Source organism: Phycodurus eques, chromosome 9 (assembly GCF_024500275.1).
Source record: "Phycodurus eques isolate BA_2022a chromosome 9, UOR_Pequ_1.1, whole genome shotgun sequence".
Lineage (NCBI taxonomy): Eukaryota > Metazoa > Chordata > Actinopteri > Syngnathiformes > Syngnathidae > Phycodurus > Phycodurus eques.
Genome location: NC_084533.1, coordinates 18290250 through 18315645, shown reverse-complemented (window position 1 = coordinate 18315645; position 25396 = coordinate 18290250). Strand labels below are relative to the sequence as shown.

The 25396-nt window shown below is 40.6% G+C and overlaps 2 protein-coding genes across 8 annotated transcripts in view; one reads left to right on the top strand and one right to left on the bottom strand.

The window, feature by feature from the left end:
* Positions 1-17245, top strand: part of mtus1a (microtubule associated tumor suppressor 1a) — a 30106-nt gene extending 12861 nt beyond the window's left edge. For 3 of the 6 annotated variants that reach the window (XM_061686326.1, XM_061686327.1, XM_061686328.1), the window contains 10 exons: positions 2118-2231; positions 6348-6553; positions 11727-11793; positions 13569-13783; positions 13949-14054; positions 15026-15099; positions 15183-15275; positions 15603-15719; positions 15816-15913; positions 16797-17245. In XM_061686326.1, the coding sequence (XP_061542310.1) occupies positions 2118-2231; positions 6348-6553; positions 11727-11793; positions 13569-13783; positions 13949-14054; positions 15026-15099; positions 15183-15275; positions 15603-15719; positions 15816-15913; positions 16797-17028 (1322 nt within the window). In that variant the 3' untranslated portion in view covers positions 17029-17245. Of the gene's footprint in view, positions 1-2117; positions 2232-6347; positions 6554-10917; positions 11102-11726; positions 11794-13568; positions 13784-13948; positions 14055-15025; positions 15100-15182; positions 15276-15602; positions 15720-15815; positions 15914-16796 lie in introns of those variants that run through there. The other 3 variants (XM_061686329.1, XM_061686331.1, XM_061686330.1) reach the window with 3 other exon arrangements.
* Positions 17246-18305: 1060 nt separating this feature from the next.
* On the bottom strand, positions 18306-24765 carry pdgfrl (platelet-derived growth factor receptor-like). 2 transcript variants are annotated; one of them, XM_061686333.1, is made up of 6 exons: positions 24452-24765; positions 22707-22980; positions 22429-22580; positions 20626-20919; positions 20377-20513; positions 18306-19083 (listed from the first exon to the last, which is right to left on the bottom strand). In XM_061686333.1, exons 1-6 carry the CDS (start codon positions 24504-24506, stop codon positions 18901-18903), a joined length of 1095 nt encoding a protein of 364 aa, XP_061542317.1. In that variant the 5' UTR covers positions 24507-24765; the 3' UTR covers positions 18306-18900. The 2 variants fall into 2 exon arrangements, with proteins under 2 accessions (XP_061542317.1, XP_061542316.1); XM_061686332.1 differs by having other exon boundaries at positions 18309-19089; positions 24452-24763.
* Positions 24766-25396: the final 631 nt, after the last annotated feature.

The following is a 25396-nucleotide window of genomic DNA, read 5'->3' as shown; positions in this document are numbered from 1 at the left end:
GGGCACTGTATATACAGTGGGTACAGCAAGTATTTAGACCCCCTGAAGTTTTTCACTCTTGCAGCCATTTGCTAAAATAATTTAAGTTCATATTTTTCCTTATTAATTTACACACAGCACCCTATATTGACAGAAAAAAAACAATTGTTAAAATTTTTGCAGATTTATTAAAGAAAAACTGAACTATCACACAGCCATAAGTATTCGGACACTTTGCTCAATATTTAGTGGAAGCACCCTTTTGAGCTAATACAGCCATGAGTCTTTTTGGAAACAGCCATTTGCTATAAGTTACTTTTTTTCCCTCATTAATGTACACACAGCACCCCATATTGACAAAAAAAATGAATTGTTGAAATTTTTGCAGATTTATTAAAAAAGAAAAATTGAACTATCACACAGCCATAAGTATTCAGACCCTTTGCTCAGTATTTAGTAGAAGCACACTTTTGAGCTAAAAAAAAATTTCACACCTGGATTTGGGGATCCTCTGCCATTTCTCCTTGCAGATCCTCTCCATATCTGTCAGGTTGGATGGTGAATGTTGGTGGACAGTCATTTTCAGGTCTTTCCAGAGATGCTCAATTGGCTTTAAGTCAGGGCTCTGCCTGGGGCATTCAAGAACAGACACGGAGTTGTTCTGAAGCCACTCCTTCGTTATTTTAGCTGTGTGCTTCGGGTCATTGTCTTGTTGGAAGGTGAACCTTCGGCCCAGTCTGAGGTCCTGAGCACTCTGAAGAAGGTTTTTGTGCTGGATATCCCTGTACTTGGCCACATTAATCTTTCCTTTGATTGCAACCAGTCATCCTGTCCCTGCAGCTGAAAAACACCCCCAGAGCATGATGCTGCCACCACCATGATGAAACACCCCCAGAGCATCATGCTCTAAAACACCCCCAGAGCATCATGCTCTGGGGGTGTTTCATCACGGTTGGGTCTGTATTGGACAGGTGATGAGCAGTGCCTGGTGTTCTCCAAACATACCGCTTAGAATTAAGGCCAAAAAGTTGGCCTTCTTGGTCTCATCAGACCAGAGAATCTTATTTCTCACCATCTTGTGATCCTTCGTGTTTTTTAGCAAAACTCCATGCGGGCTTTCATGCGTCTTGCACTGAGGAGAAGCTTCCGTCGGGCCACTCTGCCATAAAGACCCGACTGGTGGAGGGCTGCAGTGATGGTTGACTTTCTAGAACTTTCTCCCTTCTCCCGACTGCATCTCTGGAGCTCAGCCACAGTGATCTTTGGGTTCTTCTTCACCAAGGCGCTTCTCCCCCGATTGGTCAGTTTGGCCAGACGGCCAGCACTAGGAAGGGTTCTCGTCGTCCCAAACGTCTTCCATTTAAGGATTATGGAACCTTAAGTGCAGCAGAATGGGTTTTTTGTAACCTTGGCCACATCTGTGCCTTTTCTGTCTCTGAGCTCTTCAGGCACTTAATTTGACCTCATGATTGTCATTTGCTCTGACATGCACTGTGAGCTGTAAGGTCTTATATAGACGGGTGTGTGGCTTTCCGAATCAAGTCCATTCAGGATAATCAAATACAGCTGGACTCCAATGAAGGTGTAGAACCATTTCAAGGATGATCAGAAGAAATGGACAGCACCGAGTTAAGTGCCACAGCAAAGGGTCTGAATACTTATGACTGTGATATTTCAGTTTTTTTTATTTAATAAACCTGCAAAGATATCAACAATTTGGTTTTTTTGTTGTTGTTTTTTCTTCTGTCAATATGGGGTGCTCTGTATGTTTATTAATGAGGGGAGAAAAATGAACTTAAATGATTTTAGCAAATGGCTGCAATATAACAGAGTGAAACATTTAAGGGGGTCTAAGGACTTTCAGTACCCACTGTATATAGTTCTGTGAAGCCATCTGAGAATAAACATGCTTAAGCATTAATTTTTGCATTTTTGATGCATATGATTATGATCTGATTTTTAAGTTGTTTAATCTATCATATCCTCAATACTAAAAAAAAAGATTTTTTATTGTTGGGAATTTGTTGAGTCATGTATTTTTTTTTTTTTTTTTACTTTTGCTCCATGAACACCATCAAAAAGGTTTTTATTTAATCATTCATAGTTTCCCCTCTAAAACGTTTTTGTCTCCATAACAGTTGTAGCCACAACAAACACACCAGCTGCTAATGACAACAAAGGTACTTCTACTCTGAGTCCGCTAAAAAGAACAGCTGCTTCTAGATATGTTCGTCAAACACCACGTAAGGCCGGTAAGAGGTTCCTCTTTTTGAGTTCAATGCTGTGACAAATACCTCATCTAGCTCTAAATGTATTTGATGGGTTTCCACCTTCCTCCATGTTTTCTGTTTAAAATAAATAAATTTAGTAATGTTTCTGTTCAAGTGATGTTGACACTTTATGCATTTTGGGGTCTCATGCTACAGTAACCTTCAGCCCATATTTTGGAGTTGAGAATGTTGCACAGTGATCGCTGAGGACAGCTGTGTCAGTGTCTTAGCAAGGCTGCTCTCAGCTCAGCTAACATGCACACCGTTGCAGAGAGCTGAATTGTCATCTCTGCAAATCTAAATGTTGGCTAAGAAGGGAGAAATGGAGTAACACCAAGAGAGCTTGGAGGGCTAGATGAAATTCCTCATTGGCTGTAGTATTGCTGCTTGCTCCTCCCGTGCCGCTCTCAACCTTGTTCCCCCTCCACCACTTTCCCCTGTCTTCCTGTCCTAGCATCCTGCCTCAGCTACAGCGCTGCCACCATCAAGTCATGTGCTTCTAGCGTTTGCCCAGTGACTGAAGACTAGTTTTACAATCAGGATTAAGGTTTTCAAGGCCTGCAGAATGTATTACATGGAAGCTCAATTATGTTGACCTGGGTGCTTTCACTTTTTTCTGTCTCTTATGCCACAATGGCATAGTTGTTTTTTTGCAGTGCTTGCCTGGCTGAATTGTCTTTGGTTCTAGCCAACATTATATCATTGAACTTCTTTTCTTTATATACTTGTACATGTTGGCATTCTACCTTGATTTCTGAGAGATGTTATGGTCTCCAAAGCTCTTCCCCGCAAACATCCATGTACTTCTGCCGGCAAAAGGCTTACTCCAAAACATTCGGCTGCTGTCAGGATGCTGGAAAAACACTGTTTCTTTCCAAGCAGGTTAGTCTCATTGTTATGTTAATATTGTTTTGGCTGTATAGCCTCTGGTAAGTTAAATTTGCTGAGGTTTTGGTATTGATTTGACCTGTCTTGTAAACTGTGAGCCTTTGTTTAGCTGGTTGTTTACTTGTTGGTAAAGCAGGAGGTTCATCTTTCATTTAACTACAGCAGTCACTGTAATTTCATCCATGGCAGTTTACTGCTGTATACAAATAAGATTGGTGTAAATTTGTTTCATTAAATGGTGCATATTGTCTGTCCATGCATTTTTTTATTTGTATTTTATTTTTTTAAATTTCTCTATGTAGAGAGAGAGATACAGTAACGACAAAGCAGTTTATAGAAAGTCCATGGCTAAATGAAGCAACTTTTGAAAAATTTATTAGTTTGAATAATTCAGTATGTTGCAAAGACGTAACATTCTGGTGCACTCACTATCTTCTTTCAATCAGAAGCTTCCTGTCCAGTTATTCAAATGGCCATGAGCATGAATGTTTTAAATGAAGCAGAAATCAGTTTTCATGGCCATTCTATTAGCTTGATTACAAGTAAAAATTCTAATAAACAGCACATCTAACATAACATTGCCTTTGCAACTTTGGATTTTAAAAGGAGCCCATTATTGAGGAATAGTGGTATGCAAAGGATTGCATTTAGCTTGTTACTGAAAATGTTAGTCTAATTTCCTCAACACACTTTGGCTGCCTTTTATAAGACGACAGATTCATGTTAATCTCTTATGTGACGGTGCTTGCGCAGACAGCAGAGGGCAACCTCATTCAAATAAACCCATAGAGTTGCTGAGAAGCAACAAGAATGACCGTTTAATCATTGATGAATGATTGTTCAGCCAAATTGTATAGATTTTTAAGTTAACCTTTCCTATCAAACAAGCAATGTCTGTCATCTATTGACTTATGCATTTGTTTTAATCTGCTCAAGCAATCACAGTTACTACTACTCATTTTAACATTTAAAATTAATGTAAATTCAACATTTTTTAATTTATTTTTTCTACAATGTACTTCACTGCTTTACAAATAAATTATAAACAGTCATGTGTTGTTTTTTCATGGCTAAGGCATTTTGTTTGGTTAGGTTTAAGCACTGACACAATAATTCATGATATTAATAGTGCTTCCCAATTTTTCCCTGTGTTTACTCTATGTGGATGAGCAATAACCTCAGGCCACAATGAATAAATGTGCCTGGATTTCTTTTCACATTAACTGTACTAATTGGCTTCATGCTGTATGGATATTTGTTTTGGTTTTGAAGGTGTCTAGAGCACACCACAGAATGTATTCAGCTACAGTGGTAGCATTCTTTTTTTTTTAAATCACTAATTGGTACTAATCTGTCTTGTTTACTCAGTATTTGAATGGAGTGACAACTCTGAGTATCCCGACTGTTGGTACAATAAATTCCACTCATGAAAGCTGGTATTCCAGATATGTCTTAGCTTAGCCTTATTGCCACATTACGTAACACCCTGCTTGTTTCCTCCCCATGAACATGTCATTATAAAACATGTTTTCTACAGGTGTAAATTATTTATACTACTTAGATCAGAATGTAATTATATTTTTTTATTATATTGATAATGCAAGTTTGGTACATCTCTATTTTCTACAACCCTGATTCCAATGAAGTTGGGACATTGTGCTAAACATAAATAAAAACAGAATACAATGATTTGCAAATCATGTTCAACCTATATTTAATTGAATACACTACAAGATATTTGATGTTCAAACTGATAAGCTTCCGTGAAAAAGACGTTGCTTGGATGGCAGCATAAGTTTCTCCAAAACCTGTATGTACCTCCAGCATTAATGGTGCCTTCACAGATGTGTAAGTTACCCATGCCATTGGCACTGACACAGCCCCATACCATCACAGATGCTGGCTTTTGAACTTTGCGTCCATAACAGTCCGGATGGTTCTTTTCCTCTTTGCCCTGGAGGACACAACGTCCACAATTTCCAAAAACAATTTGAAATGTGGACTCGTCGGACCACAGAACACTTTTCCACTTTTCATCAGTCCATCTTAGATGAGCTCGGGCCCAGAGAAACCGGCGGCGTTTCAGGGTGTTGTTGATCAATGGCTTTTGCTTTGCATAGTAGAGTTTCAAGTTGCGCTTATGGCAGTAGCGCCAAACTGTATTTACTGACATTGTTTTTTCTGAAGTGTTCCTGACCCCATGTGGTGATATCCTTTACACATTGTCGGTTTTTGATGCAGTGCCCACTGAGGGATCGAAGGTCACTGGCATTCAATGTTGGTTTTCGGGCTTGCCGCTTACATGCTGTGATTTCTCCACATTCTCTGACCCTTTGATGATATTATGGACCGTAGATGATGAACTCCCTAAATTCCTTGCAATTGTAGGTTGAGGAAGATTGTCCTTAAACTATTTTCTCACGCACTTGTTCACAAAGAGGTGAACCTCCCCCCATCTTTGCTTGTGAATGACTGAGCAATTCAGGGAAGCTCCTTTTATACCCAATCATGGCACCTACCTGTTCCCCTGTGGGATGTTCCAAACAGGTGTTTGATGAGCCTTCCTCAACTTTCTCAGTCTTTTTTGCCACCTGTCCCAGCTATTTTGTAATGTGTTGCAGCCATAAAATTCTAAGTTAATGATTATTTGCTAAAAACAATAGTTCATCAGTTTGAAAATTAAATATCGTGTCTTTGTAGTGTATTCGATTAAATATAGGTTGGACATGATTTGCAAATCATTGTATTCTGTTTTTATTTGTTTAACAGAACATCCCAACTTCAATGGAATTGGGGTTGTAGTTGATGTTGTTAGTAAACAAAGGTCCCTTATTTGTTGGTGTCATACATCTGTGTGTGTTGGGTGGACAATTTATTTATAAAACTTATAAATCTAGGCTGCACTGCAAGACAAGTTGCCCTGGGTTACCAGGTCCACAGAGCTTATGATTGCATTAGGAAATGGAAAACTAATTGTATACAGAGGCTCTGTTTTTATGCCAGTGCTGTCTGTAAAGCTGCACTGGGAATTGTCAGTGCAGTGCAGTTTATTGGGCAGATCTGTCTGCTGTAGAACAATCCACAATTTGTCGTTGGAGCATGCTGCATCTTTTAGGAATGCATCAAGTTGAGGGTGGTGTTGTCTGATGGAAGGGGGATTGATTACGATCATGAACGTTGTCACGACTGTTGACGCATGTTCTTTTACAGTCGAAAATAAGCCCAAGACATCTTGCCGGCAGCAAGTGTCAACATCCCAAACCAAACAGAATACTGGACCTCCAGATGTCGTGCCACCCATTCTCCCACGGGATGATCGAAATAAACAGAGGATCCACAATCTTGGGCGACTCCTTGCAGCATCCAACTGCAGATTTGAAGCCATTACTATCATCTTGCAGCAAACACTGACTGAGGTAGGATAATTATTTTTTGGGGATTTTAAATTTTGTACAATCAAACAGAAATATACATGTTATTATTTTGAGAATAACAACCCATTCCATCTAGAATATTTAATGTAAAAGACTCTTCTTTGATTTAATACTGCGACTGTTATAATGTTAAGTCGTAAAACACTGAAATTAAAGTTTTTAGTACACAGCAAGTAATGTTATCTGCTGCTACAATGCTAGGAATACAATTTAACATGACAATAATAAAAGCCAATAATACAAGCCAAGAGCAATTTATATATACAGACATTGATAACACGACAGTTTTTTTTTTTTGGTTTTTTTAAACATGGATATTAAAACATGTTATGTTTGGATGTGTCGAGCAGTGTCATGTGATTGGATTCCAGGAACCAAGTACCTCCAGGGATTATTCTTGCCACAGTGCGTTAGAGCAGGCCTGTCAGATCAGAATATAGCTCAACTTCACTCATCTTATTTTATTACTGTCAAAACAAAATTATACCCTGGGAAAGTAGTCTTAACTGTCATTATCTCTGGTTAAGTTTTTATCAAGTTGGATTTCTTAAATATGCATGAGCTTAATTATGTTGAATTGTCAGAGGACCAAACTAATAGGAATTTTCTTTTCATAAAAATGCAAAAAGCCACAATTCTGATTCTGAATGCTTTGATAATTGCTTATAGTGAAATCTTGTTTTATTTTTTTTAACACTGATGGTTGGTGTTATGATCAGTATGAATTTTTCAAGTTCTATGGAAAAATGTTTGAAACAAAATATGGTGGGAAAAAACACATTTTATTCAAGTAATATTACATTAATCACAAATGTAAACACTGGTAATTAGATTGTTTAAACAAGTGAGAAGAAAAAGCAAAACTTGCTTTCAGCAGCAATTCTTGCCAGTACGGGGTTTCAAACATGTGCATCAGCCATCATTTTGATATGAATGATCTTGACACTTTTAGACAAGACCTAGGCTTTGTTCGGAATCACTCCCTATCCACTATGTATATAATATAGTCAGTTCGACATTTTGAAGAGTGGTGAACAACCTAGAAATGCAATACATCCCATGATGCATTGGGCAGATTGGCGTGAAAATATCTTCAATACAAGTAGTGCAACACATCACAACACGGATTTGGACTTTTTTTTTTTTTTTTTTTTTAAATGTATTCATTTTGTAAAATACACTTTGTGACCTTTGCTCAAAGGCCACAAAGAAAAAAGGGAGAAAGATCGTGTGTAAGGCTTACTCAAAGAATATTTTATTGAATTACACACAAAAAAACAAAGTATGATGTTACCTAAAGTATTCACATATGTGAGTAATTACTAGTCAGTTGTGTAGTGAGTGGATGAGTGGAAGATATATCCGTGGGTGTTTTAAGGGGCAAACATATTCTAACGTTAACAAAACAATTAAACCCAGGACCAAAATAGTGGGGTGTAGGATAAAATGTGCTGTCTGGTAGCCACGGACAGGATCAGAAAGAAAGAGAGTGAGATGTCCTCCACAGATGACTTAAACGGTAGTAGGGTGTCCTAAATCACCCATTTAAGGCAGAAACACTCAGCCATCGATATGGCGCCTCCTAGAGGATCACACAGACCATGACAACTCATTTTAAAACAATGTATTATTTATTTACTTGTTCAATATTCAGTGCAGCAGGAGTGCTGTGGAGCACTCTCGCGCCGCCACTGAAGAGGACCGTGGTGGCATATCGGTGTGGCGCGAGTGGGACGGTCCCGATGCCCGTTCGGTGTGTGAAGGTCATTGTGAGCTACACTTCACGGGTGTAATTGTTGCCAGCGTGTCCTGGCTGAGATGTGATGTTGGACGTGGGTGACATGGGAGAGGGGGCTATTTTGAGCTCGTCTTTTGCTGCCCATCATGTGAATGGGGTGGCCGGACGACCATCACTGGCGACAATGAGTGCAGGCCTCGCTATTTCAGCCACCACTGTTGCACTGGAAGTTGCAGATGTAGCTAGGTGTTTTTATAAAACACAACATATGTATACTTATAGACTGTATTTGAATAAGCGTTCAGAGTGTATAATTAATTCCCATGATGAAACTCATGCGAGGGATTCGAATCTTCAGAAAGCAACGAAGGGTGACATTACTGTATCTAGCAGACCCAGTGGTAAGGACCAATCGGATCCAAGCTGTTTGGGAAGACGAGCGATCCAATAAAAGCAAAACTAATTTACATGTCACGTAATGATGAGAAATCCGACAGTCTCAAATGCCATGCGGAAAAGACCGACTAGGTTGAAAAAGGACATTTTGGACATTTTCAACCAAATTTATCATGCAAATCAGATAAAAGGACATCAAAGATTATCAAAATTACAGAATAAAACAGGGATGAAAGGGGGACCTTCAACAAAAAAAGAGTTCTCTGGAAATATCAAAGCACATGTGTCAATAGTGTTGTTGAAACTGATCACATGATGTCCTGCTAATACTTTTGAGTTTCCCTCTTGTGCTTGGCAGGGTTGTGAAACTGATTGCATCAGTAAATGCAAGCTAGTGTCATTCCCCTCAGTGTTACGCTCCTCCTTTTGAAAGCACTATGTGCAAAGCACGCAGTAAACATTAGGTCCATCCATCCATCCATTTCCTGAACTGCTTCAATTTGCAAAATATTAGTTGAAGTATATAAAATTCCATATTTTGCAGTGTAGGATATTTCTAATTAGGCCACTATTTGCTAGTAGTGCACAGTGGAAAACTAGTAGCCATTCAAAGGCCCAAGAATAGATGGCTCTTACATCACAGCGTTAGAATGCCCCAGCTGTTGACTTGATATGGTAAAATGAGGTAGTAGCCACAACACTTGGCCAGTGCTGCACATTGTTTCTTATCTTCTGTTTGGGTGGTGTGATACTGCAGTGGACAACTGGCTGTGACACCACTAGGCATCTGCAAATAACTTGACTATAGCCTACTTAACTGCTTTAATTCAACAATTGAAACATTTTCAAGCCATCGTAACTGAATAATTTACTGGAAAAACATTGAGTGATCTTGTATACCTGATGTGCATCATTTTTATGGACACTAGGGACATTTTCTTTGCCCTTGGCTGGGGGCATAATCTTTACCAGGAGAGAAACTGCATGTTATGTTCAACATAAAAAACGAGAGGTCTTATAATTGTCTTTCACTAACTGTTAAATTGACCATTTTAAACTGAATTGATGTTTCTGTCTGTTTCATTAAAAACCTGGGGATGCAAGGTGCTTCTACGTACCAAAACCATTGTCACTCTCTGTTAGCGCTCACATACAGCACAAGTGTCTCCACGGAAGTCAGCTTGAGGCAGGCAAATTTTGTGCAGTATATACTTTTCTAAGGCCTTCCGCCTAGACAGAGAGTGAGACTCATTTTCTCATCCCATGGGAAGGTTGAACTGGTTTCTAATTCTTTGGCCTGGTTGAGGTTGGTTTACAAGTGGCAGATCATTTATTGACTGAGATTTGAGTTGTTAGGAATCCCACTTGTATTCTAGGCAGGACACACCCCACTCCAATATTACTGACTGCAGGACGTGCGTCACTGCAATATGATTGGCTACTGAATCCCAGTCAAACACGCGCTACTGCTTCCAGATGGGAAAAGAAGTATGTGACGAAAGTCTGGCGGCATTATGAATCCCACTAACCCTAACCCACCCTGAATAGTAATAATAATAGCAATAATACATCTTATTTGTCAGAAGCTTTTAAAAGGTTCTCAAAGAAGCTGTACAGGATAGAACACAAAAATCACAAAAACGGGTAACGAGTAACCCTAACCATAACAAACCTTTGTTTTTATTGTGTACAAATGTGATATATATTTAGAATGGCTATCTCATTACTCATTACGTCTCCATAGCCTGCCCTTCCTGCTTCCAGCCAATCATGTTGCTGTGGGGTGTGTCCGGCCGGCCTAGAAGAGTAGGATTCCTAATAATGCATTCCTGAAAAGTGAAATTAGACATATGATCTGTCACTGTAGGAAAAGAGTGTGTAACAGTGGAATTGTGAGCATGAGTTCCACAGAGGGACTGGTGCAGAGGTTTAGTGGATGATTCAATGCTTCTTTGGATGAGAATGGGGATTCGTAATGAAGTCTCTCCCCCTTGTCCCCGCCCTGGGAAGGTCACTTCCCATCTTAAGGTCTGCTCCATCATCTCTACAAATGATCTGATTGCTTCATTCCGACTGCTTGCATGTGCTGTCTTAAAGTGACCTCACCTCAGGAGGGAGGAGCCTGTTCTTCCTTTGGAAGCCTGCCCCCTTTCTGTGTTTTTTTTTTTTTTTTTTTTTTAATACAGCATTGCACTTTGCAGTCTGTTAGCTCCTGCCTATAATCCAGCAGGATGTAAGTAGAGGTGGTGCACCCACCTGGACTGCCGTTTGTCCTGGTTTACTCAGTGTGTCCGAACCCCGGTGGGGGGCAGGGGTACCCAGGAATCCAAGGCTGATATATCATGGGCTGTTCAGGCAGCAGAGTGTGCCTTAATGCTCCCTGTGCTTCAAAGCAGGTAACGTACTTTGAGGCTTTATTTGTTGGTCCTGATGTAAGTAGCAGATGAAAGGCTTTTATGTTTTACATGTTGGAAAGTGACGCTTAGCTTATCTTTGATCTTGTATTTCACTTTTACATGCATGACCATCCATGATGTCACATGTAAAGTATGATATCTAGGGATCAGCACAGTAGAAGAGCAGTTGGGGTAGTAAACAGTTATGCATCAACTTGAAGCCTTGGCAGAGTATTGCAGCAAGTGCTGCTTCCCCCACTCTGTCAGAAGGGCAGACGTAAAGCATCTGTGCCAGCAATAATCATTAGGTAACATTGAACACAAGTGGAATATCAAGTTTTACTTTTAATAGCTTCCCCATATTCCTGATGTTGACTTTAGTCAGAAACTGTGGTTATTTTGCAGTCACGTATTTGTATTTGATAATATCCTGGCATGATAACGGCATTCATTAAACATTTGAATGACCGGCTGTTTTCAAATTTCAATAATCTGTTGCATCATTGTCTTTCATCTTAATTTAGAGATTGTGACTATCCAGTCTTTGTGTCTGATAATACTCAGTTGCTTTGATTCTTATAAAAATTTGTATCAATGCGTTTGCACTGTTTTAACTTCTGTCCAGCGTGATGAAGCCACAGAGCAGTGCAGAGAACTGTCTCAGGAGTTGGTCAACCTCCGAGGAGAGCTGGGTAAGTTGACCCTGGCCATGCAGTCGGTGGTTGTACACACTTATTGCACGTGTTTCATAATTGTCAGACCATCAATGTTGGGCAATAAGGCCACAATTGCATCTTAAAAGCAGTCAGCCTCTCAGCTTTTATTTTACTTTTTTTTAGCAGCATGCTTGAATGTCATTTTAAATTTTGAGCAGAACATATGCCCTCTGTGCAGACAAAGCATAAAGTAGACTTCCTAAACAATTATAATTGAATCAATAATATCATCAGACATTTGAACAATAACAGTGTTAACTGGCAGAAGACCGTCCAGCTACCTATTTTCTCCAGTGAACGTCCGCCTATTTACGATTAGCTATTCATGAATATGAGAATTCCTCCCAACCCACCAAACCTATTCAGCTCTTCACTGAAAAACCTTTTGTGCACTTTCTGATGGCTTTGGCGCCATCACAAGATGGCGCCAAAGCCTTGGCTACAAGGAAGAAATTGCTTTTAAGGAACTATTTTGAAGTGATACCATGTTATAAGAACTTTGTATGTTAAGGTTGTTGAGGGGCTTCATCATCAGTCTTTAAATAAGCTCGCCCCATCGTGACTATATGTTCCATTAATCATTGAGTTACTGGGTGAATGAGGTGACAGACTAATAGCTCTTTGAGTACCTTGAAGGTAGAAAAGAGCAATACAAGTGAAGCACAATGAGTATTGAAGTGGAACAATGGTTTGGGTCACTTACACATGACTGCTATTAAATACTGAGCACTGTTCTGACACATTCTTTAGTTGAATGGTCCATCAGCTACCCTGACCTCAAGTTGACCTTGTTAAATGTACGATAGCAACAAATGTTTGAAAGTGTTTTTGTTCACTTTCCTCTGCAGGCTTCACATTCCTCCTAATACAATTCATTGACGTCTTCAGCCAGCACAACGACACTCTGCGCCACAAATCCCTAATTATCACACATATTGTGTCTACTGTATCTGTTGCTCCCAAAAGACCAACCCGGTGTCGGACTGTGGGCCAGAGCATCTAAATTTAGTTATGGCATAAAATAGACCTACAGTCACAATATGAGCTAAATGGTGTTTGTTTCAGTTGGACTGGAAAGGCTCATATGACCAGATCACAGTTGCGCATGGTTCCGGAATAGAGTTTCCTGCCCCCTAAGTGCTGGAGCCTGATAGCTGGTCCCAGTATTGGCTCCTGGATTTGCCGCAGTTATTCCACTCTCACACCCCCGTACTCACGTTTTATTCTTCTGTCGCCCCAAGTCTTAACGTACAGTTGCAACTATGAGACTCTCAGACATAATTTGCATTATGTGGGTCCATCTTGGTCATTGTAGACAGCAGATGCATTATGGATTTTGTCACCATCAACTAATGTTGAGCAGCTTGTTGATTACAACCAGTTGAGACAGAGTAGCAGAGGGAAGCAGAGCAAAAGCTTCTGCTTACACAATGTTCAAAAGACCAACTATTACAATGTAAAAGGGCCTCATCTGAAATCTTTTACCCATGGTCCAGTTTTCACAATGTGAAAATGTGTAACTTGTGGTCATAAATAACTTGTAGTCAAGTGTGGGCAGCACTGCCCATGAAAGTATCCATTACACTGAAGAACAATTACTGTGTTTAATTTGTATAATCAAAAACAGGTTCTCTAAGGGACCATTTATTGCACCTTTTCTCATGAAAGCTGGCACTAATTTTTACAGCTAACCTCACCCAGCATCATGGATATTATGAGCAGGTGTACTAATTGCACTTTACATTTTGCAGTGTGCTCAGTCAGTTCATCTGAACAGCTGGAAAAGGAAAAGCAGGACTTGCAGGATGCCTTGGAGTGTGCAATGGGCAGACTGCATGAACAGCACCAGAAGGAGCTGGAAGAGATGGAGCAGAGACTGCAAGTCTTCTACCAGGCTGAGTGTGACAAGGGCCACCTTAGCTACCAGGAAGAGGCAGACAAGGTCAAAGCTCTGCTCCAGAAGCAGGTTTGGGCCCCCCCCCCCCGCCCTGCACCCATTGAGTCTTTAGCCTTTAGCGCGCTCGTACAGTATATATGTAAACAATTTTATTATAAATAGTAAATGCACATCAACTCAGTAATTCTCAGGGATTTGCTAGAAATGGAAATGGTTCCCATATTTCTCTAAAAGATGGAGCATCTTGAAGTCAGTCATGACGCCACAAAGCTGGAGTTAGAGCACTGCCAAGTAGAACAGCTGCAATGTGTTAAGCAACAACATGAGCAGTCACTGGAAGGTGAGTGAGTGGAAACATTACATCCTTTGAAAAGCTGCATTTCATTTGACACTCATTGCCTTTTGGTATTGTGCCTCTTGAACAAAGCAAGTGCAGTGGAACCTCTGAGATCGATCCATGATGCTGCTCAATGTCTGATTTGTTCGTTTTTGGAAAATAAAAATGTTTTAATCGTCAATTTAGCTTTTTCTCATACCAGTATGAAAACAATAGTTAAACTAAATAGCAGAGTTAAACTAAATGACCCTGAAGTAACACTACTCATACATTATCTTTAGAAACAACGCTTCTCATTTAAAATCAGGTGTAAAACGAAGTTAGCCACTGTATAATTTAAGGCTAACTGAAATCCAAAGAAAAAACAAAGCAAATTTGTGAAGTTAATGCTTTAATATGTACATTGACCCGAAGTCTCTCATGATGTTATGCATAGTGGGCTTTCTACCGCTTAATCGCAATACTGGAAAGTCACGTGACCACCATGGAACACGATGACTGACTTCCTGTGTATGCTATACTACCGATCATAACTTGGATTGATTACATGATTGTTTGATGCCGAACTTGCTAAATTTTTGTTTTCTTTATGGCTGGTGCCAGGACAAAAGTTAAATACATGTACATAATTTATTTATACACATAAGGTATCATACATGAACAAAGCCCAAACACAGTCTGTTGTCATCTTTGGTGGCTCTATGGTGACATCTTCTTTATTTAAAAAAAAAAAGTCATAGTCGCTATTTAAAGTTCCTACGGGAGCTTTGAAACAGTCCCCATTCACTTGAGCGAGAAGGAAGTGTTTTTACCTGGTTTGTTGAATGTGGAAGTAGTTTATATACCGGATTTAGTTTCAATTATATACACTTTGACTCAAAATATACAACTTTCCCAATTATTGATTGAAGCAGTGGAACTGAATCATGCTCTGAAATTTGTTTTAAATACAAATAATCCCATAACTTCTTCAGAGCTCAGGAAAAGCCATACACTGCAGATGGAGTCTTTGAATGCAAGTTTGAAGGATGCACAAGCGGCACTCTCTGTGAGTTGGACAGTTTTGTCTCCTAACACGAATAACCTGTCACCATGTCATGGATTAAAGAAAGTCTGCCTTTTTTTCTGCAGGCACGGATTCAAGTGCTGACTCAGGAAAATGCTGACCTGATGGAGAAGCTAACAGCAGAGGAAAACAAACGGAGCGAGCTGGCAGAAAGTCAGGTACTGGTCTCTGTATCTTGACGTTGTTTTGCAGGTGGGGGAATCGCAAACCAAACTATATTTTTTTATTTATTTCCCTTCAATGGGCCCAATAACTAAAAACACTGCCCTTTCACATTTTTAATCTCTCCTGAGTGCAGTGGTACAGTGAATCTACCGTTCCTCATAAGTATTGATTTCAAACCCAGTCACTTGATTTTTCTTATTACCGTATTATTTATAGTATGATTGAATGAATGTCACTGGAGTGTTGCTGCTTCTGGTTTTCTGAGAACCTTATTTAAATTTTCCTAAGGCGTCCCGAAATATCTTTTTCTTTCCCTGTAGAAGGACTCGCACACTTTGTATCTGGAGCAAGAGCTGGAAAGCCTGAAAGTGGTGTTGGATATCAAAAACAAACAACTTCACCAACAGCAGGAGAAGATTATCAAAATTGACGAACTGGTAAGAGTTAGTGCATTGACGAGGGACTGCATATCGTCAAGAATGAAAGCTGTCATAGTCTCAAATGTAGCATTGATCACTTCTTTTTGCCGCCAGCTTGAGAAAAATGTAAAGTTAGATGAGGGCCTTAAAAAGGTCCAGCAGGAAAATGAGGACCTCAAGGCACGCATGGAGAAATATGCCACTCTCTCTCGGTAAGTGACCCACAGTGGTGTCTCCTTACTTATAGAAGGTCATTTATTTGCATTTAATTATCTAACCACTTGTATTACCTGTCCGATGACAAAACTCAACATTGCAGACCCCCGCCTCTTTTATGCCATATTACACAATTTTTTTTCTTCTCCTTCCGAAAGTATTTTTAAAATATATATCGTACATAAGTAAAAAGTGTATTTTAATGTCAAATATTTGGTCAGAAAGCAGGAACATGGACCCAATATCCAATTTTAAAACTCACTTGAAAACCCTCCTTTTTAAACAGCTCTATTCGCTCTGATTGTTGTTCCCGCTTTTATTGTGCTGCAACTTTTGGTCTGCTGCAAACTGTATATAATTCTATGTTTATTCACTGTATATCTGATTGTACTTTAACTGTTTTAATTGTCCCGTTGGGTGACCTTGAGTGGCTTGAAAGGCACCTTAATAATAAAATGTTTTATTATTATTATGTTCTAAGCAGTTTTCAGGTATCGGGTACATTTGGTGGTTTAAGAACATGTTCCTATATAAATACTGTCGTGTGATTTGGATTATGGCCGTTACTGTATACTCTAAGAAATATTGTCAGCCATACAGCACTGCAGAGGCTTTTGATCACAATGTCATTTAGTTTTTAGCATTACTCAAGATTTTAAACTACTACTTCAATTTTGAGTCATTTGGGAATCATTCAATAAACTTGAATCCCTACCAGGTAGAATTGCTACACTTGAATTTCTTCCACTTGCTAAATTACAGTATAATGCATGAGAAACTACCACACACTTCTGATTGTCATCAGAAGTGTGTGGTAGGTGCTTATGGCAAAATGACAACTTGGCAGTTGTCTTAATTTGATGCATTTGTGGCTCACAGGAAACTGTCTGCAGAGCAGGCCGTGCTACAGGAATCCCTCCAGAAGGAGTCCAAGGTGAACAAGCGTTTGTCGAGGGAGAATGAAGAGCTGCTCTGGAAACTCCAAAACAGTGACCCGAGCAGCCCCCAGAAGGTGTCCCCCAACACCTCTACATCTCCTTCTCACTCCTTCAGCTTCCAGTCGTCCAGCTGCTCCGGCGCCTGCTCTGTTCTCCCGCTCTCACACAGATAACGACGGTTCCCTGCTTCCCAGAAGCAGACAGACTCATTGAAGTTGGCCCTCTTAAAGGTCAACCTGGTGACCTATTGGTGGCGCAACAAATCAGCCTGTGGGGGTGGGGTCATTTTTTCATGATGAACGCTGACATGATCTAGACAGACACACAAACTAAAAATTATGCACACAAGCACTTAGGAAGCAAGGCCATGTTGTTGTTTGGCTAGCTAGAAGGAAGGGAGGTGCGTGGGTGGGGCAAAGGAATCTTAGGACTCGTATGTCATGAAACATTTTGTCCTACTTGTAGCCACTGGATGTTTGTCTTTTTGAACCTCTGCATGTACATTTATGCACACGTTGGGATACAGTCCTGCCAGATTCCGGATACGGGCTGTGGATTCCTGCACCTTAAGTCACAAGAATGTGAAGGTGTGACCCTCAATCATCTCTGTACCATTAAAGCCAACAGCTTGATGCTGTGGTAGGTCCAGGTAGCCACAGGACCAATAAAAATTCTTACAGTGTGTTTTGTGTGTCAGTTCCACCTACGTCTCGCTCAAGGAGTCCTAACGCAGCTTTAAAGTTGGGTTGCTGGCCAGGAGGAGGTTTTGCTTCAGCACATTGTCTTGGAAATGTCTCCTATATAGAATTTGTGTGGAAATCTTATTGGTGTTTTGGCATTGTTTGAAATGCGCAATAGAACATTTGTTTTAAACATGCTATATGAATCACATTATTTTTTTTAAATATACAGTACAACTGACAAAGTTAGCTTTTGTGTGAAATGTTTGCATGAACCTAAAATGTACTTCAACATGAACTTAATTTTACTAATAAACTTTAGTTTGTGCATGACCAACTGTTCAATGCTTCAGTACTTTTTACACAACTTGCTGTTCTCAAGCAAGGAGCTGAATGGCAAAATTGATAACAGGTTTTGTGTCCATCAATTGCAAATACATTTTCTGTTCAGTCGGAATTGTAATTGTCATTGCTGTTCACATTTTAACATCATGAGATCAAGACAACGACGAACATTTGAACGAACAGGAAGCTCGCAGAATTGGCCTGAGTTTCGTCTCGCATGCTTGCAACGGAGACTGGATGAGTTAACAGAGGCTTAGAAGTGGACATAATTGAAAATAAAAAAACTAATTGAAAAATCTTTTCAGGTCCTTGTTAGATAACAGCAAGTTGTGCAACATTGAACAGTCTGATGTGCATTCAAAAGTTGAGAAATTCAAATTAAGTTCACCTGTAGTGCATTGTAGGTTCATCCTGAAATGTCACGTACAAGTTGAAGAGCGTTAACTTTTTGTGAGATGGGTATTTACTACAAAAAAATAAATATGAAAAAACTGCTTGATCTTCATTTGACAATATATTGCAGTTTGTTAAAGTAGGTCACTTGTTTCTATTTCCATTGTTTTTTTAATTTATTTTTTTAAACAAAACATGCCATTTGGTAAGGTATCATGAACTTTATGCAGAAAGTTACTGTTGAGAAAATGGTTGGGGGGGCAAGCATTAAAATAAAGCACATTCTGGGCATGTGTAACACATTCCACATGTGGAACACATTAGCATTTCAGTCTGGAAAAAGTTTTCTACCAGATTCTTCTGCTCGTCAGGCTACAAAGCCACAGCAAAGCTATTAATGATGCTCTCGTCCAGTGTCATGCTTTAGCATGAAGAAGCGCAGCAAAGTGCACAGTGGTGTTGGATAAGTTGGAGAGCTTTGTTGTCTTGTAAATTGGACTCACAATGTACTCAATCCTTCAGCTTTGTAATGTTTTAATAGTGATTCTTAAAAAAAAAAAAAAAAAAACGCAATGGTTTACCTTTATCGAGTGTGTTTTCAATAAAGCAACATAAGCATAACAGAGGCTATTTGGACATGACACTGGTCATCACAAGCGTCTCGCCATGCTGGTTCTTGGCTTTGCAGATATACTTTCCGAAGTCAATGGTCTCCATGTCTTCCACACTGAGAACGCTTTGTGTGATACGTGTCGTTTGACCACGTCCTCGATTGACCAGCCTCCATGAAGTTTGGATGTGAACAGGACGCTGGCCCTTAAACAAACAACAAATCATTCCCAGAAATAGATAGCTAAGTTATATATCAATATAATATGGAGTTCATAAGGCAGCACACGACAATAATCATCCATCCATTGCTGAAGTTGTGTTCCAGACGACCCTTGCAATAAGTGAAATCTGCCATATAGAAATAAATTGATAAATTGTACCCTAGGCATGTTTTTATAGCATTTACAGCACTTTTTTAAGGTCTTTAAACACACGCCGCTGCCCCGTGACTCTCGCCCCACTTGCGTCCCATCAAACATGCCATAACCGTCACCCAGGACGGACGTCTATTCACACGAACTGCATTTGACTTGCTATGTTGTTGCTTTGTAAGCTGTAAAAGTAGCAATTCCCAAGCAATAACGAGACCTCTGTCATTTGCCTTTGCATTTGCAAAGACTCGCCTTAATTTCCCCTAACAACCCAGACTAAACGTAACTCCTCCTTGACATACAAAGATCACAGTTGAGATGCATTACTACTACTAACTCTGATGACTAGTTTCATATTTCCTAACATCCATCCATCCATTTTCTGAGCCGCTTCTCCTCACTAGGGTCGCGGGGGTGCTGGAGCCTATCTCAGCTGTCATCGGGCAGGAAGCGGGGTACACCCTGAACGACTGGTTAGAGCGTCAGCCTCACAGTTCTGAGGACCGGGGTTCAATCCCCTGCCCCGCTTGTGTGGAGTTTGCATGTTTTCCCCGTGCCTGCGTGGGTTTTCTCCGGGCACTCCGGTTTCCTCCCACATCCCAAAAACATGCATGAATTGGAGACTCTAAATTGCCCGTAGGTGTGAATGTGAGTGCGAATGGTTGTTTGTTTGTATGTGCCCTGTGATTGGCTGGCAACCAGTTCAGGGTGTACCCCGCCTCCTGCCCGATGATAGCTCGGATAGGCTCCAACACGCCCGCGACCCTAGTGAGGAGAAGCGGCTCAGAAAATGGATGGAAGGATGCATGGTAACAAAAATGTTACTTTTACAAATACATTAATAAATTATTTCAACTTTACATTCTTGTTGTAAGTAAATATGTCGAGACAGCTAATGTTGCAATTAGGATCTTGTGTTTTAGCATGCTCTATTATTAAATTCATTCCCTATTGTGGAAGGAAAAACCTCGGGGGCTGAACATTTTTCATTGATTGGACTATGATTTACAGATTACATTTCACAGATCGCACAATGATGCTCTTCAGTGAACCAGCATGAATATCCCTTAAAGTGAATTGACTGTTTAATTTGTTGTTTCAAGCCTGGCGTTCCTCTCACCTGCCCGGGATAAGACCAGGTGAAGCTTACGTCGGCGTCCGGCTCCCCTATCACACTGCAGGTCACGTTGATGTTGTCGCCTCCGCTGACCAGCTCAGAAGAAGCCTGCAGGCTCACGAATGGTGGACTACTGGGGACTGTTGACATTAGAAAGGATGCAAGAATGGTCAGGTCCAGATGGCCTCGCCTTAGTTAGCAGTTTGAACCCATAAGCAGACAGTTAGCAAATATAAGTAAAGGCAGCTATACCCTCTACATAGAGCAGCTGGTATTTATTGGAGATCTGTGGTGTTCCTTTGGCCATGGCCTTGCAGTAGAACACCCCCTGATACTCGTGGCCGGGCTTCTGCAGGACAAAACCCTTGGCGGGGTCATAGTTCACCAAGGTCTCATTGGCAGGGATCTCCTCAGGCGGTACTTCTCTGTGCAGTGACACGGTGGCCTGCGGAGTGGTCACGCGACATGGCACCACGGCCGGCTTGTCTGGGCGCAGGTATACAATCTGGAAGTGAATGTCCGACGGGACAAAGAGATTGTCCTTGTCTGTAAGAGATGGAGAGATGTATGGAAGTAGGCACGTTGGATGACTGGTTAGCACATCTGCCTCACAGTTCTGGGGATTATTCACATAATCTCGCCAACCTGCACTATTTACATATCTGTTGTTGACCAATACTGGGCACTCATGTGGTTGAGAAGTATCTGCACCATTTGCACAATTGACAATGTTCCAGATTATCACACTACTAGTCGCTTTGAACTTCAGAAATTTATTGAAGTCTCTGCGCCATTTGTACAGTGGTCACTGCACCACACTATTCTGTTAGTAATTTCAAACTGCTCTAAATTGCTAGAGAACTCTGTATCATTTGGACAATTATCAAAAAAATATATATATCCGATAATATTTATCGGCATTACCACATTACTGGTAACCTTTTATTGCTCAGTGACTGTGTTTTTATGTCTCAAAAGTATTCAGTCAATTGACTGTCTGTTGTCGTACTAGAGCGGTTCCAACTACAAATTCATTGTGTGTTTTTGACATACTTGACAAGTAAAGATGATTCTGATTGTTATTATGATTACTAGTAAAATACAGTCTTTTTACTAGTGCACCCTGGTTGCTCTACTAGTGTGCTGAATTGCTTACTAGTGAGAACAAAAAGCGTACTAGTACATGGACCTTAAAAAGATTGATATCGAATAATTGCTCAAAAGCTTTCCGTAGGCACCATTGTTTGAGGAATGATGTAATTGTACAAAATAGATGCAGTTGTTTGGCTGAACTGTGCCCATCATTGAAGGCAGCATCACTGATTGGTTGGTTCCTTCACCCAGTCTTTACACATACATTTGTTGTTCTACATGGCAATCATTCCACACATCACCAGTTAGCAGTCAGTGATAAGTTTACAGGAGCACGATAGCACTTTTTCTTGGGCCATCGATTGAATCTTTTAGGAGTGAATGTGAAGTGTTTAACCATCTGACTTTTTAAGACTTTTTTTTATCTTAATCTGTTACTTTAAAAAGATGCTAAAAAGAAAACCCACTCAGATTATTTCTGCATGAAGTATGAGTTGGGTTTTTCTCAGCATTGTGGTCTTCTATCTATGCATTTTGTGAGTGGGGGGGGTTGTTCTCATTAGGGTCGTGGGTGAGCCTATCTCAGCTGCTTTTGGGTGAGAGACAGGGAACACACAGGACTGGTTGGCAGCCAATCGCAGGGCACATACAAACAAACAACCATTCACATTCACACCTACGGGCAATTTAGAGTCTCCAATTAATGCATGTTTTTGGGATGTGGGAGGAAACCGGAGTGCCCGGAGAAAACCCACGCAGGCACGGGGAGAACATGCAAACTCCACACAGGCGGGACCGGGAATTGAACCCGGGTCCTCAGAACTGTGAGGCTGATGCTCTAACCAGTCGCCACATAACAACATAACAACATAACATGCCTTATTTGAAGCAGAATGGTTGAGAAAAGGAAGTTTCAAAGTGATTTGATAAAATTATGACGAGAGAAGCTGTATGTTCATTCACCTGCAAAATAGATGTGAGAGGCATACACATGTTCGTGGTCCTTTTGGCACTCACGACCATCACAGACGATCATCCAGCAGCTGTACTGTCCGGTGTCGGCAGCTGAGGGCGACGTCAGGATGAGCTGACTGTACTTGTCGCTCTGTATGATGCTGAAGGTGGAAAAGAAAGTTTGAGCATTTATTCCATATCCTTGATATCCATCTTAAGGTCCATGTACTAGTATGTACTAATACATTCTTTGTCCTCACTAATAAGACACTAAGTCCGCTGATCACCTGAGCCGAGAGTCGTTGAAGGTGTCCAGGTAGGAGGGGTAAGACCACCCGATGTTGCTGCCTTTGCAGCGCAGCTCTATGTTATCCCCGGGGGCCAGAATCGTGCTCTGGCCCAAACGCAGGAAACGGCCCTTTTCCAGCACCTGTGTCAGCAGGCTGTGGCCTCTCCCACCGCCTTCCTTTAGTTTGGGGTGACGCATCTTCCCCCGTTTTCCTCCTGGTCTGATGCGGTTCTCCCCTGAATCCTTTCTTCTCTTGGCTTGCTGGCAGGAGCCTTGAAAAGTGAGGTAGTGGATAGGTGACTTAAAGGGGAAATATTATGGAAAATGTCTCTTTTAATCTCTGGAGAGCTTGTTCATCCATCAAGTGTGACATTTCTCAACCAAGTCAATCTTTTTTTATCCACCTATTTATAAAAATATGTCTGCACTTCCGCCTCACCGTTACGTAACAGTGACAAGAGTACAGTAACAGTACTGTAACACGAACAGTAACAGTATATGGTTTAATTAGCCAGCGGTAAGTGACATTCTTTTGTAGTCTGGATGCATCTCCTGCTCTGGACAGCGTCTCCAGAAGTCTCCTATAGTGTCACAAAAACCTGATAAATTTTTAGCACCCAAAAACAGTTTAAACCAGAATGTAACAAGTGGATTCAAGTGCCACCATGTTTTATATCCTTTGAGTGTTTTGAACATAGACTGTCATAGATTTTATGAAGACACCCGGGAACCTTGGAATTGTGGAAAACAATGCATAATATGTCTCCTTTAAGATGGCAATTTTCTGTTACTGTATTGTCATTTACACAGGGAGACCAAATAGGGTCACGCTGTTGTCCAAGCTGCTGCTCTCAGGGGCTTTTTGTGTTTCCAGCAGCTGTGTTAACATCTAAGCAGGATGTTTGAAATCCTTTCTTGTGTCACATGTGCACATGTGACCAGCTTCACTTTCTCTGTCAATGCTGTACATTTTAGTCTCAGTGAACACTGAAATAAACCTACGAAAACAGTCTTTATTTTGGTGGGAACGTGCTGTGTTTTATTCTTCGATAAAGAGTGAAGAACAGCTGCCCATAAAGGTGCACAGTAAAAGTAGGTTTATCAAAAACATCTGCTGTCCAAGGAAACTACAAATTGAGAAAACTGCATGTGCAAAGGTGCCCCTAAACCAATAATCTGCTTGTTTTTCAGGATTTCAGCTAGTCCTCATTAGTGCTGTGGCCGAGGTGACTCGGCGAGAGCCGAGGTTACATATTGACTGCAGGTGTCAAACTGAAACGGCAAGGGTGCAAATTTCATGTGGCCCACTTAAGCTAATCATGTGTGTCTACGCCATGTTTCTATGAAAAAAAGTACCAAAATTGCTTTTTTTCTTTTTGCAAATTGTGTTCACTTTTAAGAATGTTGAGATATCGCAAGTATCCTTTTATTACCAAGCCCTTTTTTATATAATAAATTGAACAGGAGTTGAACTTAAATGAACTATTTTCCTTGACTTCTGATTTCAAATCTAGTTATCCATCAATTTGTTCTGTATATTTAACAATTTAATGAAGCGACAATACATTTTATGGTTTCGCAGTCAACGCCCCCTGGAGGAAACCACAACTACAATTTGGCCCGTGTCAAAAATTTGTTTGACACACCTGATTACAGGCAAACAATCATTGACACTCATGGACAAATTTTATTGTTCAATCAATCTAACATGCATCAATATGTGAAATGTTGCAACAGACTTACCATGTTGGAGCTCCACCCAAAACAGTGCAAGGCAAAGGACAACACAGAGTTTCATGCTGTGCTGGATGTTGGGTCCCAAGGATCTGCAGGGCGACAGACCTCTGACGAGAGGGTCGTTAAAGGGACTTCAGAGTGGGACAGGAGGTTAGATTCTGAAGTTTGCCGGAACTCCGCAGGCTCCAGCTGCAGTCTTCAGCTTTCCAGCTCCATCCCTCCTCTAGAGTGAGAGGGAAGGGAAAATGGGGGGGAAAAAACCGAGGGAACCTCTGTTTACTCCCACTACTCGCTTGGATCCGCTGAGCCAAATATGTTCTTTAATGCTCTCTGTTGGCCAAGAGCGTGCATGACATCTGCCAGCTGTGCTTTTCATTCTGTTTTTATTCCTTTTTACATTGCCTTGGATGATGGTAATTTTTGCACGTGGCAGTCCAGTGACGTGTGATGAAGTTTATGGCTGGTGAGTCACTGTTAGACTCATATTTCCACCTTTATGAGCCAAACGGTCGCTTATATTTGCCAACAAATTAACAGCCTGACATTGCTAAACTGGTATTTTTCTGATATATATATATATATATATATATATATATATATATGACAAAACTATATAAATAAATATTCTTAAAATGATCTTTTGAAAAATGATACCTCTCTGGCTCCAACCAATGCCTCTACTTTAATTTTAATTATTATTTTAAAACTGGCGGAACAGTGGGCGACTGGTTAGAGCGTCTGCCTCACAGTTCTGAGGAACAGGTTTCAATCCCCGGTCCCGCCTGTGTGGAGTTTGCATGTTCTCCCCGTGCCTGCTTGGGTTTTCTCCGGGTACTCCGGTTTCATCCCACATCCCAAAAGCATGCATGGTAGGTTAATTGACAACTCTAAATTGCCCGTAGGTGTGAATGTGAGTGTGAATGGTTGTTTGTTTGTATGTGCCCTGCGATT

Bases quoted from the DNA above. Each gene is read 5' to 3' on its own strand.
- pdgfrl (XM_061686332.1), bottom strand. From the start codon at position 24,506: ATGAAACTCTGTGTTGTCCTTTGCCTTGCACTGTTTTGGGTGGAGCTC. The intron at 20,920-22,428 runs GTGAATGAACAT...CATCTCTTACAG, and splicing joins CTCTCACATCTATTTTGCAG to ACAAGGACAATCTCTTTGTC. The intron at 20,514-20,625 runs GTATAGCTGCCT...TAATGTCAACAG, and splicing joins CCAGCTGCTCTATGTAGAGG to TCCCCAGTAGTCCACCATTC.